This window comes from Podarcis bocagei (assembly GCF_964188305.1).
Source record: "Podarcis bocagei genome assembly, chromosome: 4".
Lineage (NCBI taxonomy): Eukaryota > Metazoa > Chordata > Lepidosauria > Squamata > Lacertidae > Podarcis > Podarcis bocagei.
In genome coordinates, this window is record NC_138128.1 from 54,368,514 (window position 1) to 54,382,004 (window position 13,491).

Below are 13,491 nucleotides of genomic sequence, written 5' to 3' on the forward strand. Positions count from 1 at the left end.
TGAGTTGTTTTCCAGGGCATCACTGAAAGGATTCACTTGAAGATAAAAACTTTGGATGTCAATCCTCTACAACATGGATAAGATAATATTTGCAGATAAGTACTGAAAATATCCTATAAATATAACAGCTTGCAACAGAGAAACTGAGAACTTATTTTAAAAAATTTATTAAAGCTTGTTTTCATGATAAAATCATGTCTGACAATCATCTTGGGCAGACTTTCTATAAATATGTGCAAGTGTCAAGTAGTTACATACCACTACATCAAGATATCCTTGCTTTCAGTGGCATTTTTTATTTTCAGCTATGTACAGTAAAGCACAGAAGCAAAGAATATAATAGGAATGTATTAATACAGCTTGCCTCTCAAGATCAGTGTTTGTTATAATTATGTTTTCCCTTGCTACCATACAATTATTTTGCCACCATTCTCACGCAACATTTAGAATATTGCACTACATTTATTATACAATCATCATAGCAGAGTATTGATACCAAACTTTTCATGCCCGTTTCATTAACTGATAAACTATAAGGTATTATTTTGAAAAAACCTAATGCCTATATTATTTTTGCAGCTGTTTTCTCAAATGAGCAAGTGTTTCAAGGCAGTACCTGGACTCAAGCGAAAAACTAATGGAGAATTATTCCAAACCACCTCAGTTGGTAAGCAACCCAGAAAATAAATTGAGAGATAAAATTCATTAAACACAATGTTGAACTCTTTTGGAGGGGTTTATTTTTTGGAAGTATCTAGTATAAGTTATGAAGCAAATTTTTTTAAAGAGCAGAACTGTACCCTTTTTTACTAGTATGGATTGTATTCTAATTTAATATTTGGCTCAGTTATGTTTTTTTAAAAGCAAAAGGTTATTCTTAAGGCCAAAAAGATGTGAAGAGGTTGTTATCACTCCTATACAAACTGAAAAGCAGATTCAACATAATAGGATATCTGATTGCTTGTCTGTCAAAATAAGAGGCTTTAGGTGTGCTAGCTTTGCCAGTTTCTACAGGTGTTTGTATATATAGCACAAGGCCTAAAATAATGATATGGAAAACAAAGCCTTATGACACATAAATGTCAACCCCCCCCCCCCAATATATTTCTTAGCAGACTAGCTGAGGCTTTTAAAAAAGAAATTTAAAAAAGGTCCCCAATTTCTGTTGGGCCCAGGAACCAGTAAGGAAACTCACATGCTATATTAAAAAGCTGGGTATCTAACTAGCATTTTTCTGTTCACGATGGCATTACAACCAGTGGAAGTAAATTATTTTAGCATTTCATTTACCCTTTAAACATTAACACACAAAAGTCATACATTTTGTGGAAAAATCAATGCTTAGGTAAACAGAAAAAGCTACAACTCAACTTAAAAATAGGTCTTTATGCATTATAATATTACAGTGATATGTTCTATAAGGCTTCCACCTATTTTTACATTAACATATCTTTTGCTGGTACATTTCCAAGAAATTGCTATACAATATTGGTACAGCTTATGATCAGGCGAAATTGAATGTTTGTGGTCTTTAAGGAAGGAGAGAGGGGGAGATGAGCACCTACTGATAATTATTTGAGCTTTGAACTAGACATATTTTAGAATTCTTTCCCAGCTTACAATTCTGCTAAACCCATAAAGGAAAAAGGTATTCAAGTGTCAATTAAGCTTCAAAAATCTGTGACTGAAAAAAATTATGGAAAGTAAGCATCATGATATGTAGTAACACCTTTACTAAATAACTGAAAATAAAGCCTGTGTTGGCTATGATGCATGATTGGCAAAAAAAAACAGAACACCCCTGCTCTGAAATAAATCAAAGAGCCAAATAATGAGACACAATCAAAATCTTCAGAACCTGGTCCCCATGGCTGTAAATTTCAGCATGCAGTTAAAAATCAAAACATTAAACTTAATAATGGAACGGAACAAAAAATAAAACAACTGTATTAGCATGAAACTTTAGAAAAAGTTCAAATAAATTAATCTTCCAGTATAAACTTCCAAAATGTTCTTTAAACACAAATTGGACCAGCTATGTCAACAAAAAACAAGAAAGGGGAACTGTACTTTTAAGAAAACTCTAACTATACTCTTACAGAGATTTAAAAAAACACCTGTGGAAAAGCAGCTTGTATACATTTTACCAGTGTTTAATTACATTTTAATGTATCTGGTGTGGTTTTGATTAAGTGCAAAGTATTTTCCCAGTTTATCATTCTCAAGGCCAAATGTGCAACATCAATCTACTAAGTCATCAGATCTTTCAAGCTCTCCTTCTTTTAGTAGTTGTTCGAGTACTGGCTCCATTACTAGCGCACTTTCAACTTCATTATCCATTTCTTCGTCTTCATATTTATCCTCTTTTCTGGATTCCAGGTCTAAAGCTTCTATATCTTCAATGCCTGCTCTGTAGTGAATCATAAGGAGTGTTAGGGCTTGCAGTCGTTCACCTGATTTAGCCAATGCAGTAGACAATAGCATTTTTTTCCTTGTATCTGTTGTTTCTTTCTTTTCTCTTATTAAAGAATTGTTATTTTCCAGTTCCTGGTCTATTTCATACTGTAGTTTTTCCAACATAACCTCTAATTTTAGGATTCTTTCTTCTGTAGGTAAACCTCTATAAAGGTCTCGACCAATTTCTTTAACAGCAATGTAGACACTATCATCTAATCCACCTTCTTTTCTTGCTAACTTTATCCCTGTACTTGCTTGCTTGGAAGGGCTACTTGGACCACCAGTTTCTGTGTCGCTACCTTCATTATCGGAACCATGTGGTGTGTGCTTTGGCGAAGGTTCTACTACATCAGCCCCTGGCTCACTAACACGAACTTTAGGAACTTGACGAAGATTTAACAACCGGGAGCTAGTGTTGATGATATGTCTTGTTAAACCTGTTGTTCTGTTTGCAGTTTTCAATTCTGTATCGGCACGAGATGCTGGTACGCTTAGAGAATCAGGGCTATCAAATTTAAAAGTGCGAAGGTCTCGTTCAAGCCGTCTTGTGGCTCCTAAACAAAATGGGCTTTCCGTTAGACATTTTTCTTGACATTTTTTGTGACAAACGTATGCACAAACAACACACTGCGATGCTGCTTTAGTCCAAACTTTTTTTTTGCAGTAATCACACCAAGTTGGATTCTGAAACTGGGTGTCCTGAAAATTATGCTTGTTTTCAGTGTAAATAATCTGTCCAAAATAAGGATCCTCTTTGGGAAGAATGGGAGCAGATTCATCTTCTGAAATATTTTCTTTTTCTTTTTCCAGGAGAAAACTGGAGTCTTCTGGTTCACCCTCTTTTAAATATTTAAAATGTATAGTAATATCACCGTAACAAAAATTTTCATTGAAACCTTTGTGAGAAATCAAATTACGCAATGCAGTTCTAGTTACTGAAGCTTTAGGTGCAGGAGGATTTAATCTAAATTGTCTAATGAATTCCATGGAGGATGTAGCTATACAATCTAAAGCTATTTCTTCAAGTTTTATGCTTTCATATCCTAAACAGAGAAGCCCACCTAATTTGAAAGGATCCCTACACCAAACAGCAACATTTAGGTACTTGTGCTCTTTTTCTACTTCAAATATGTAGGAAGAGGTCTTTGTCCTTGTCCATTTACCTAATCGTTTGCGATAAGGAATTTCTGGTGTTTCCCATGAATTATGGTTTTCTGTAGCTGATCTAGAACTTTGTGAAGATTCTGAAGGTTCTTTTACTGTTTCTAATTTGTTTGTAACTGCTTTGTTTGTAACTGCTTTGGGACTCTGTAATGATTCTGAAGCGTCCTTCATTAATTCTAGTTTGTTTGCAGCTGGTTTGTTTGTAACTGCTTTAACATTCAGTGTGGAATCGGAAGGCTCCTTAACTGCTTCTGGTTTATTTACAACTAATTTGGATCCTGTAGGTTCTTCTTCTATATCAGTATTTTTTGTTAGCTTTACTGAATTTTTATCTCCATTACTTGCAGGAAGTGGCTGCTTCTCTGGTTTCTCAGCAGATAAGTCACCAGTTTCTAGTGTATTTTGAACTTCATTAGGAAGTGGTGTGGTTTTAAACTGTGGCCTGGGTGGGACAGGAGGTTTACTTGTCTGTTTGTTTGTTTGGTGGGTTGCATCTATATTTTCAGAACTTTTTTGTACCACTTGTTTGGCTGCCTCTCTGAAAAGTGCCTTTCCAGTTGCCTGAGGACTTCCAAAATGTCCCTTGCGGCTTGGTAGCGGTGATACAGTTCCAGGTGGTTTTGCTGTAGATGACACTGTGGTATGCTTGGGACTGGTTGAAGAATCATCTCCGGGTTCATATGACTTTAATTCATTTGCCAAATCCTCAAATTGTAAATCTAGTTCTTTGTTTTCTAGATCTACTGATGTCTCCTCATCTGGAAACACTGAGTTTACAAATGGTGCAAGACTATCTTGCGGTACTGAATTCTGTTGGTTATAGCCAACAGGCCTCTCATAATGTACGATGACTCTGTCACCAGCCTGTCTGATGAGCTTTAGCACTTGTATTGTTGATGTAATTTTCACTCCTGTCAAAAAAGAGAAAAAAATCCAAGAATCAATAGTAATGAAAAAATATATATATAGCTGACTTTATAAAACATTCATGCCCTGTTTCAATGAGGACAATGGTCATACCAAACACCAGATTCTGCTGACTGGGAACTGTGTGCACAGAAAGGGCCCAACACATGGAGATCTTGGCAGCACTTTGAGCGGAATATCTTGTTTCCATGATGAACAAGACATTCAGATTTGACAGCATACATGTGAAATGGAACTCTGGCCCCTCCTAGTGGTAGGGTGATAGGCACCTGAATTCAGCTCCTTATTGATCCTAAAGGGAACTGGTACCATCAAACATGGCAGTGTGAAACATTTGGTTCAGTAGCTAACCATGTAAACCATTCCTGATTCAAGGAAGAAGACACAAGCTATTAACACAAACCAGAGCCATGGAGAATATTTTCACTATTGTCACTCCAACTGGTGATGAAGAAATAAATATGAACTTACAAAGATAGAAGTAAGTTGCTAATATACCAGAATACCACATATAGAAAAATGTTCAGGAATCTGTTTTGTGAACTCCGAATTACTGGATACTGTTGCACAAGAACCCAAAATACTTCCTCACTTTCGGAATGGCTGGTGCCTAATCATGTGATATGGGCCAAATTATTTATATATTTTTCAGGTCTCTAGGTAATAATTTATCAATAATTATTGTTGCATCAGTCCATAGTGCCTGCAAAAACCATGATCCATGTTTAGGTGCAGCTGGAATCTACACACAGGCAATAGCCAGGGAAGTGAAACTGCGAAGCAACAGCTGCTGGGAAAAAACACCCTGTAGTTCTGCCAGGTAAGAAACATTGTGATACCATCTAGAAGATTTTAACAAAAGGTGGTTTCAGATGAACCCCATTCACATTTAAAATATTGAAGAGGGTGATGTGCTATACCTCTAATGTACCTTCCAACCTTCTAGAATGGTGCTGGGGGGCTGCAGTAAAAGCTGCCTTCCCCGCCCCCCTGCCACATGAGTGAAGTCTAGGTTCAAGGTCACCCTTTGCCAAATGCACATTGGAATCTGCATTTTCCACACATACTCTAGCAGCTGCATCACACTGGTACACTACATACCAGGAACAGTGTCAGTGCCTTTTGGTTTTGATCTGCAGGCACTGGGGTAGGTAAATTTATCTTTCCAACATAGCAATTCCACGAGTCCATCAAGGAGGGATTGGGACTGAAATTAGTGGACCCTCAGATTCCAAAGTTCTATTGGGAGGGAAGTGGCAGGGCAGAAGAAAGGAAGGGAGCAGCGCCCCCCCCCCATCCTTCCTTTTGGTTCCTCCACCTTTTTATGATCCCTCCCCTACTGTTTTTGAATGGTGGGGGGCAGGCAAGAAATGTCATGTCCAGGACTAGCATAGTTTGTTCCATACTTCAGTTGTGAGCTAGAGAATGGGAGGGCTTCCTCTGGCACATTTTCCTTGCCCCCCTTATGTCTCTACTGACCAGGGGTGCCACTTGAATAAAATATTGGGAGGGCCCAGGTAAGTTCCACCCCACATAATCAATCACATGATGCAGTGCACGCACACCATTTGAATGGCAAAGCCCCCTCGGCCCCTCTAGGAGCTGGCTCCTATACTACTGACATCTGCAATGCAAGGGTGCTGTAGTTTCATAATGGTTAGGAGATAGCTCACAAGATCAACATCACTCACCCAAAAGTGGGCCTCTCTCTTTTTCTCTACCCTGGAAAGAGATTCTCTAAATATCCTCTAGTATCCCATCTCAGGGATCATAGGATTGAAGTGTAAATAAACTTTAAAAAAAAATTGTATTCATGAAAAAGAAAAACACAATTGCATGTAAACAAAGAAATGTCTAATGAGTGGAGACACCATGTCTGTCTTTGAGTAGGAACAATTTAAATGTGTTTATATTGATCTTCAGATGCTTTCAGTGCAATTATGGAAGTCAGGTGTTAAGGAAGCTTTAAATCTACAGTAATGCATTACAGCAAGTACTTTCAGAGCAAGTGCAACCTAACTGTTAACAGCAAGAGGCACAAAAACATAGTTTTGGATTAGAACAAACTGTAGGTGTAACCTAGAACCACAGAACTGAAAAAGATTTTACTGTGTCTGTTTTTCCAAGGGTAGGTAAAACTAACATCTTAGGGCTGACAGGACTGGAACCTCATACACAGGCAGGCTTGGAACTGGGAGGAGGTTTTACGATGTCAAAACAAAACAAAAACCTGAGGGAAAGAAAGCCAACAAGAGTTTGTATTTGATATCCTGCTTTATCACTACCCTAAGGAGTCTCAAAGCGGCTAACAATCTCCTTTTCCCTTCCTCCCCCACAACAAACACTCTGTGGAGTGAGTGAGGTTGAGAGAGAGAAGAGTGACTAGCCCAAGGTCACCCAGCAGTTGCATGTGGGACGCGAACCCGGTTCACCAGATTACGAGTCCACCGCTCTTAACCACTACAGCACACTGGCTCTAGGAGGGTGAAGCAGCAGGACAAAGTATGGATTGAAATGAGCCCAAAGAAAATGTAGAGAGAGAGTAGGGCTTAAGGAAAAGGACAGTTACAACTGGAAAAGAAAGCAAGAAGAGGTTATAAATAAACCTCAGGTCACTTAAGTACGGGACAGGAGTGAAGAACAACAAGAACAACAACAACAACAACATGCTACGTGTGGAAGAAGGTACTAGTACAGTATTAGGGAAGCTGGTCCAGAGAGGATAGCTAAAGATGGATCTGACATACAGTTTTATCCAAGTTGTTTTACTACTTACCTCCAATAGCTATAAGCCTATCCCCTCTCTGAAGATCAGCAGCTGCTGCAGCTGAGTTCGGTGTGATAGTTTCAATGAGAACATGCCCTGTTTCACCTTCCTTAACTTGTATTTGGCGCAGAGTGAGTCCAACACTTGGTGAATTTCCTTTTATTAGTTCTGCCTGGGAAGAAAGAAATTGTAAAATTGTAAAATGAAATGACATTTAATCTTGTATCTAATAAAGATTTAATACATAAGGTTGCTATGTTTTCTCTAGACAAATCTGTCTTACAAAATGTGGTATGTTTAAAACAGGTTTGATCAATAATGAACAATGTCATTTTCTATCCATGTTTGCAAAAATGAATGCATTTTATCAAATAAAGTTGAATATAAACATGTTACGTGAACTATAGCATACTCCAACTCAGCAGAACACTATGTGATCCATGACTTTAATCAAGCCAGTTAACAGAAAAAGAAAACCAAATTAAGATCAGCTCTACAGATATCATATGCTGTATTCAAAACCATGTGGCAAACAATTTGCTTCTTCCAGTACAAGTAGTGCTCAGGGTCTCAAGCAGAAGTTAATCTGAAATGCTGCAAATCAACATATTTTGCATTCAAAAATCTTATTTTACTAAAGATGAAGTGATTTGAAATCATAGAGCATTTATTGCTGTAGGGGATAAACTAAGCTCAAACTATTTCCCATTTCCTTTTTTCAAAAAACATCATATGGGCATCAGGGAAATACATCTGTCTCCCTTCTCAGAGGAACATTAAGTTTTTTCCAGGTACAGTCTGAAGCAAACAAAAAGCCTGCAAAACCAGGGGCAGAAAAACTTATACATTTATGGTGGACACTGACAGGTGGGAACACCCAGGTTAACTCATTTAAGATAAATCACTTAGAAATGTACCTGCACATTTTGCTTCAGAAACTACTTTTCTAGGGCTACTTAAAAAAAAAAAAAAAAGCTCAGCGTCTGGGTATGCCAGTGAAGGCATTTGTGGGTATGATGGCACCTGGCAGCCCCCAACAGACATCTAAAACTGATTTATTAACAATATGAAACACATACCAATAAAATTGCAACAGCAGCTGCAAAATGAGGCTCTCTCAACAGAAGTTATAGAAGTCATAGAGCTGGAAGGGACCCCGAGAAATCATCTAGTCCAACATCCTGCAATGAGGAATCCTGCCCACAGCTGTCCTTGGGTGGACCTGAACCACTAACCTTCTGGTTAAAAGCCAGATGCACTGACCCATTCAGCCACCTGGCACCACCACCCATCCCCAAAGGCTTGGGCAAAAAGGTACATATTTTTTCCTGCTGACAAAACAAAAAAACATGCTGGAGTGTGACACACCTCAGAGGGGAGTTCATTCAACAGGTGCGGAGCCCCCACAAGGAAAAACCTTTGATGGGCCCCTACACAATGGACCTCATTAAGTGCAGTTATTACCCAGATTCCTCTAAGCAAGGGTTACAACTCCTTACTGTGGTTGTGTGGCTGCAATGGTGGCTTTTGGGAGAGTTCTGTGAGATCTTGCTGGAAGCTGCCATTGCATGATCCTAGTAAGCAGAGCTTTGGCAGGGGTAGAAGGGTGGGGGACACCTCAGGCAACACAAGGGGACAGGCCGTCCCTGGCATATGTTTTGCATGCAGAGGGGTCAATCCCTGCCATCTAGTAAAGGAAAGAAATTAGTAGAGCTAGAAAAGTTAACTGCCTGAGAAGTTGGAGAGCCACTGACAGTTTGAGTAATACAGGGCTAGATGGACCAACGTCTGACAACTTCATATGTACAAATGCTCATATTTTCCCAACTTAGAAAACATTCTCTACTGTTAGAATATGTGATTTATATAAAAGGGGGCTTTTCTGGGCATACTTGTAATAGCTTATGTTTACCTTCGAATTGCAAAGCAGTAATTTTTCAGAACACTCAGAAATAACCAGTTTCTGTGACATGCAAGACGCAATCTCTTTAGCGATTAGCATGAATTGCCCAGGTATTCCAAGCAATGACAATTATGGAAGCAGCAGATACAAACAACTACAACAGGGCAACTAGCATTTAGGAGGACAGTGTCTGCACCATGTAAAAAGGAAGCTATTGGTTTTACATGCAATTCTGTTCCTCTTCTAAAGAAAGCAATTTAGAAAAAGATGCTAGTGTAACTCATGCTGAATGGTTATTACTCATTGACTTTTAGTTCTTGCTAAATGCAGTTGTGATGTTCTCTCAGTCCTGAAAAAATGGAAAACAATTGATTTTTCATATTTCAATTCTGACAGCCACTGATAGAAAAGATTCCTCTAATATAGCACTTGAGCATGGATCAGTTGTATTGCAAAATGTTGTACAATCTCACATTAACTGACTCATAAAGTTAATTTTCAAATATTGCAAGAAGAGCGGGGGGGGGGGGGGAGAATCAAGAGGGTTTGGGGGCCAGAAATGAGTCCCAATCTCTCCACACCATCAGCACTGCTTTTAGAAATCGCAGTTGACTTGGCAGAATAGCTGTGATTAAAATGTCTATTCTTCCAAATTTTTCATATTTTTCCCAGGTTTTGCCCATCCATATTTCCTCTTTTCTTAAAAAAATGGCAATGACAGCTAATTCTATTTCTATGAATAGAAATTCTAATTCTATTCAGCTAGTGGGAAAATATAGAATAAATTATAAAACATTATTTAGGCATAGATGTAAGGGAGGTCTCAGAATGCCCAATCTAGCAATTATGCAGCATTTCAAATTAAATCTCTGATCCCCTTGATTAGGGGGCAATATGACATTCCATTGGTGCAGACCAAGGCCCCTCCCTCTTCACCATCAGTAAGGGCATTTCATTTCCAAAAACTGTCCCAGGCTGAGTAGAGCAAGATTCAAAACTATTTCGCTTTTCAGTGCATAGCTCTAGCACAAGGTGCAAGCTAGCTCTTCTGTAAGCAGAATATACTTAACATAAAAAGAACATCTTAGGATTGCACCCCTTGTCTATGGTTTCCTAAATACCAATAGTCTCTTCTGCTTTTCCATTTCTTTATCCTGAGCTATAAAATGTTCCTACCTCTTTGTGTTTATTTCCCCCCAAGGACTATTGTTCAACATTAGACTGTGCTGTATTTTTCACTTTTCAACAGCAGCTGACTAAACCAAATTTCAGTGCATCTCAGGGAAGCAGAATGACCCCAACAGTGCCATGTGCTGTGTGTCAGGAGTGCTTTCATCTGCTTCCCTGTAACTGCTTTTGTTTGAAAAACCATCTAGGATTTTTTTACCCCAATATTATAATTCTTAAGCTGAAACTAAGATAATGACATAGGTAATTTGGGGGGGGATGTTTTACTATCCCAAGTGAAATTCTAATATGCATCTGGGTAGTAAAATGTTCCAAAACAAAAGCAATGTGTTTTCTATCAGAAAAAGGGCACTTATCTGCTTCCTTGGGTTGATTTTTGTTTTAAAAACTGCGTGGTACATTTGTTACTCCAATATACTAACAGTGGCTGAGACAGAAAAAGCACCTCAGTGGCAGAAATCAATAGATTTCATAGGTTTTTGTTGTTGTTGACAGAAATAAAACTTAAAGGTTGAAATTTGGGAGCACCCTGGGTAGGTGACAACTGTGCAGATGATGATAAATCAAGAGGGACTACTTAGGTGTAAAGAAAAGTATCAGTGGGGTAAATTTTAACCACAATTGGAGGGAAGAAGTTTTTTAAATAAACTAATTGTTTGACTGGCAATTTTATACTATAATTATCATTTTATTTAAATTTTATTGTGAACTGCTTTGAGCACAATGTATTTGTGAAACATAACAGTATTATTTGCACAGTATATCATGACTATTATTCCTCTGCATGCAGTAATTTGACATTTCATCTCTATATATGCAGCTGAAAACTGTCTGTGCTTTTAATACTTTTTTAAAAATGATCTTTTCTGTGAGCCTTTCAAAGAGTAGAATGTTCAGGAAATTCTGCAAGTCCTACAGACAGAAAGAGTGCTATAATTTTGCCCTTTTTGTTCCTATTTGCAAACAAAGGGATCTATGTTACCTTATCATTTTAAGATCATTCAGTTCTGTCAATTACCATAATACATCAATAAGGCAGTTTTATTTCCTACTGAGGAAATTTGTTAGCTTTCAAATGTCAGCAGAAAATCATGAAGAGTAAACGTCTGTTTTCATCACTGAACTCTGGTGGCTCATATCCTTTGACCTATATACTTTAATATCCTCTAAACACGAGTGTGGTAAAATAATTAAAAGTGAAAAGATTCTACAGTATGATGGCATTTAAATGATTTGATAGCTTGGAAAAGTAAAGATGGAATTATGTTTCTATGCCATTAAATCAACCAATATTGTTTTGAGTTTTATTGTACAAAAATAGGTTTAATTTATGGATTTGTTTAAATGCCACTTTCCCTTCAAGGATGATTAAATGCTTTAGCACAGAAGTAAAAATAAGGAAACAGCAATGTAAAGAAAACAAACATTTTTGGACAATCATATGCCCTAACACCTACCACTTCACAGGGGCAGAGAACAGACCCAACACTGGCCTGATTTGCACAATAACAGTAAACAATGGTTTAATAAAGCACAAGTTGTCCCACAGAAGTTCAAACAAACTATGGCTTGTTTCTCCAAAGTTTGATATGTTTCTCTTTTGCCTTGTGCCTTTCTGGTTTGGTAAGCACATGATATGGGGTGGCTGAACAAACCATGACTAAGGAGGTGTGGCAGGTCTGCAGGTTAACACAAAGTCATAGTTAAACAAAGGTTCACAAGTCAACAATAAGCTTCTGATCATGTTTTTTGACACACAAAAATCTCACTAGTGTACAGGGTTCACACATAAAAATAATTTATTAGCATATGTGAACCAGACCACATCAGTGTACTTCAAAAACCCTTTGGTAGGAAGAAATATGACTGGAAATGTCACTCTCAATAGTATTAGTTTGTAACACAGTTGGCCAGATTCAACTAAATAGCTGCGCTAGCAGAAGCCAACACAAGATGTCTGGCTGGTACAACAAGGCTTTCCCTTGACTCCTTCCCCTGTGTGCCCCATCAGCTATAGGGGGTCAGGAGAGTCCCCAGAACTGCATGTGGCAGGAGGACAGGAGAGATCATTCTATCATGTAAGTCATACTAAGGTGATAGCTATGCCAGCACAATAATTCTTGTGCTGGCATAACTAACTCTTCTTAGTGCTATTTTGAATTCCACCCAGGGTATTTTTCTTTAATGCTTTCAGTAGGTTATCTCTTGTGCCTTTCCCCTCTTCCTCCCCATAATTCATATTTGGGCTTAAGCCTTTATTAAATTTTGAACATTCTCTCCTAAAAGATCATACACTCCCTTTGCCAGGTATATGGAAGATGGCCAATGTAAAGCCAAGTTTTAAATACACCCAGAGAAGATCCAGAAAACTCAGATCTGTCAACCTAGTTTCTGTCTCAGAAATGCAAACTGGAAGAAAGCGCCTATTAACAATTAAACATTCAGAAAGCATCAGTTTAGCATGTTTAAAAGGGAAGTCATTCCTCAGTAGCTTTCTGGAGTATCACCAAATATGAAGATAAGGACAACCTGGTGAAATGAATTCCAAACCTTTTAGAAAGGAATCCCCTATCAAAGGCTTCTAAAAAATATGGTTATCATGCAGTAAGAAGGAAGGTCCTCTTAAATAGACTGGCAACGAGCTAGAAGGAAACAAGCAAAAGTAGGAGTAAATGGCCGTATTTTATTTTTTTATATAAAGGATTAAAAGAGTAGGCTCTCCTCCAAGAACTGAGATCATTACTCTCATAGAACATCTTTCTAGTAACAATGAGAGGAAATGCTCGGTAAGGCAATATATTCATTGCTTGATACTGAGCTTATCCCAATAACTTGCAAAAATGTTTTTGGGCAGAAGAGGCTGGTTTGCACATAACGTTAAACCATAGCTTAGAGCTACATACATGAACTAGAATAAGCCTGGGCAAAGTCTTGGCCTCATGTACTCTCTCACCCTCCCCCCCCCCACCTCACCCTGTACAGCTGGGAATAGAACTGGCATGTTTACATTCAATTTCCATGAATCTTGGCTTCTTATTACACACAAATCAGGGGCAATTGTTTAAGGTTAATTTAAACAAGTCAG

The 13,491-nt window shown here is 38.1% G+C and overlaps 1 protein-coding gene across 1 annotated transcript in view; it reads right to left on the reverse strand.

Moving 5' to 3' along the window:
• Positions 1-151: 151 nt before the first annotated feature.
• Positions 152-13,491, reverse strand: part of PDZD8 (PDZ domain containing 8) — a 37,760-nt gene continuing 24,420 nt past the window's right edge. The window contains exons 4-5 of the mRNA XM_081192844.1: positions 7,325-7,487; positions 152-4,532 (exon numbers count right to left, since the gene is read on the reverse strand). Of these exons, the coding sequence (XP_081048970.1) occupies positions 2,242-4,532; positions 7,325-7,487 (2,454 nt within the window). The 3' untranslated portion in view covers positions 152-2,241. The remainder of the gene's footprint in view (positions 4,533-7,324; positions 7,488-13,491) is intronic.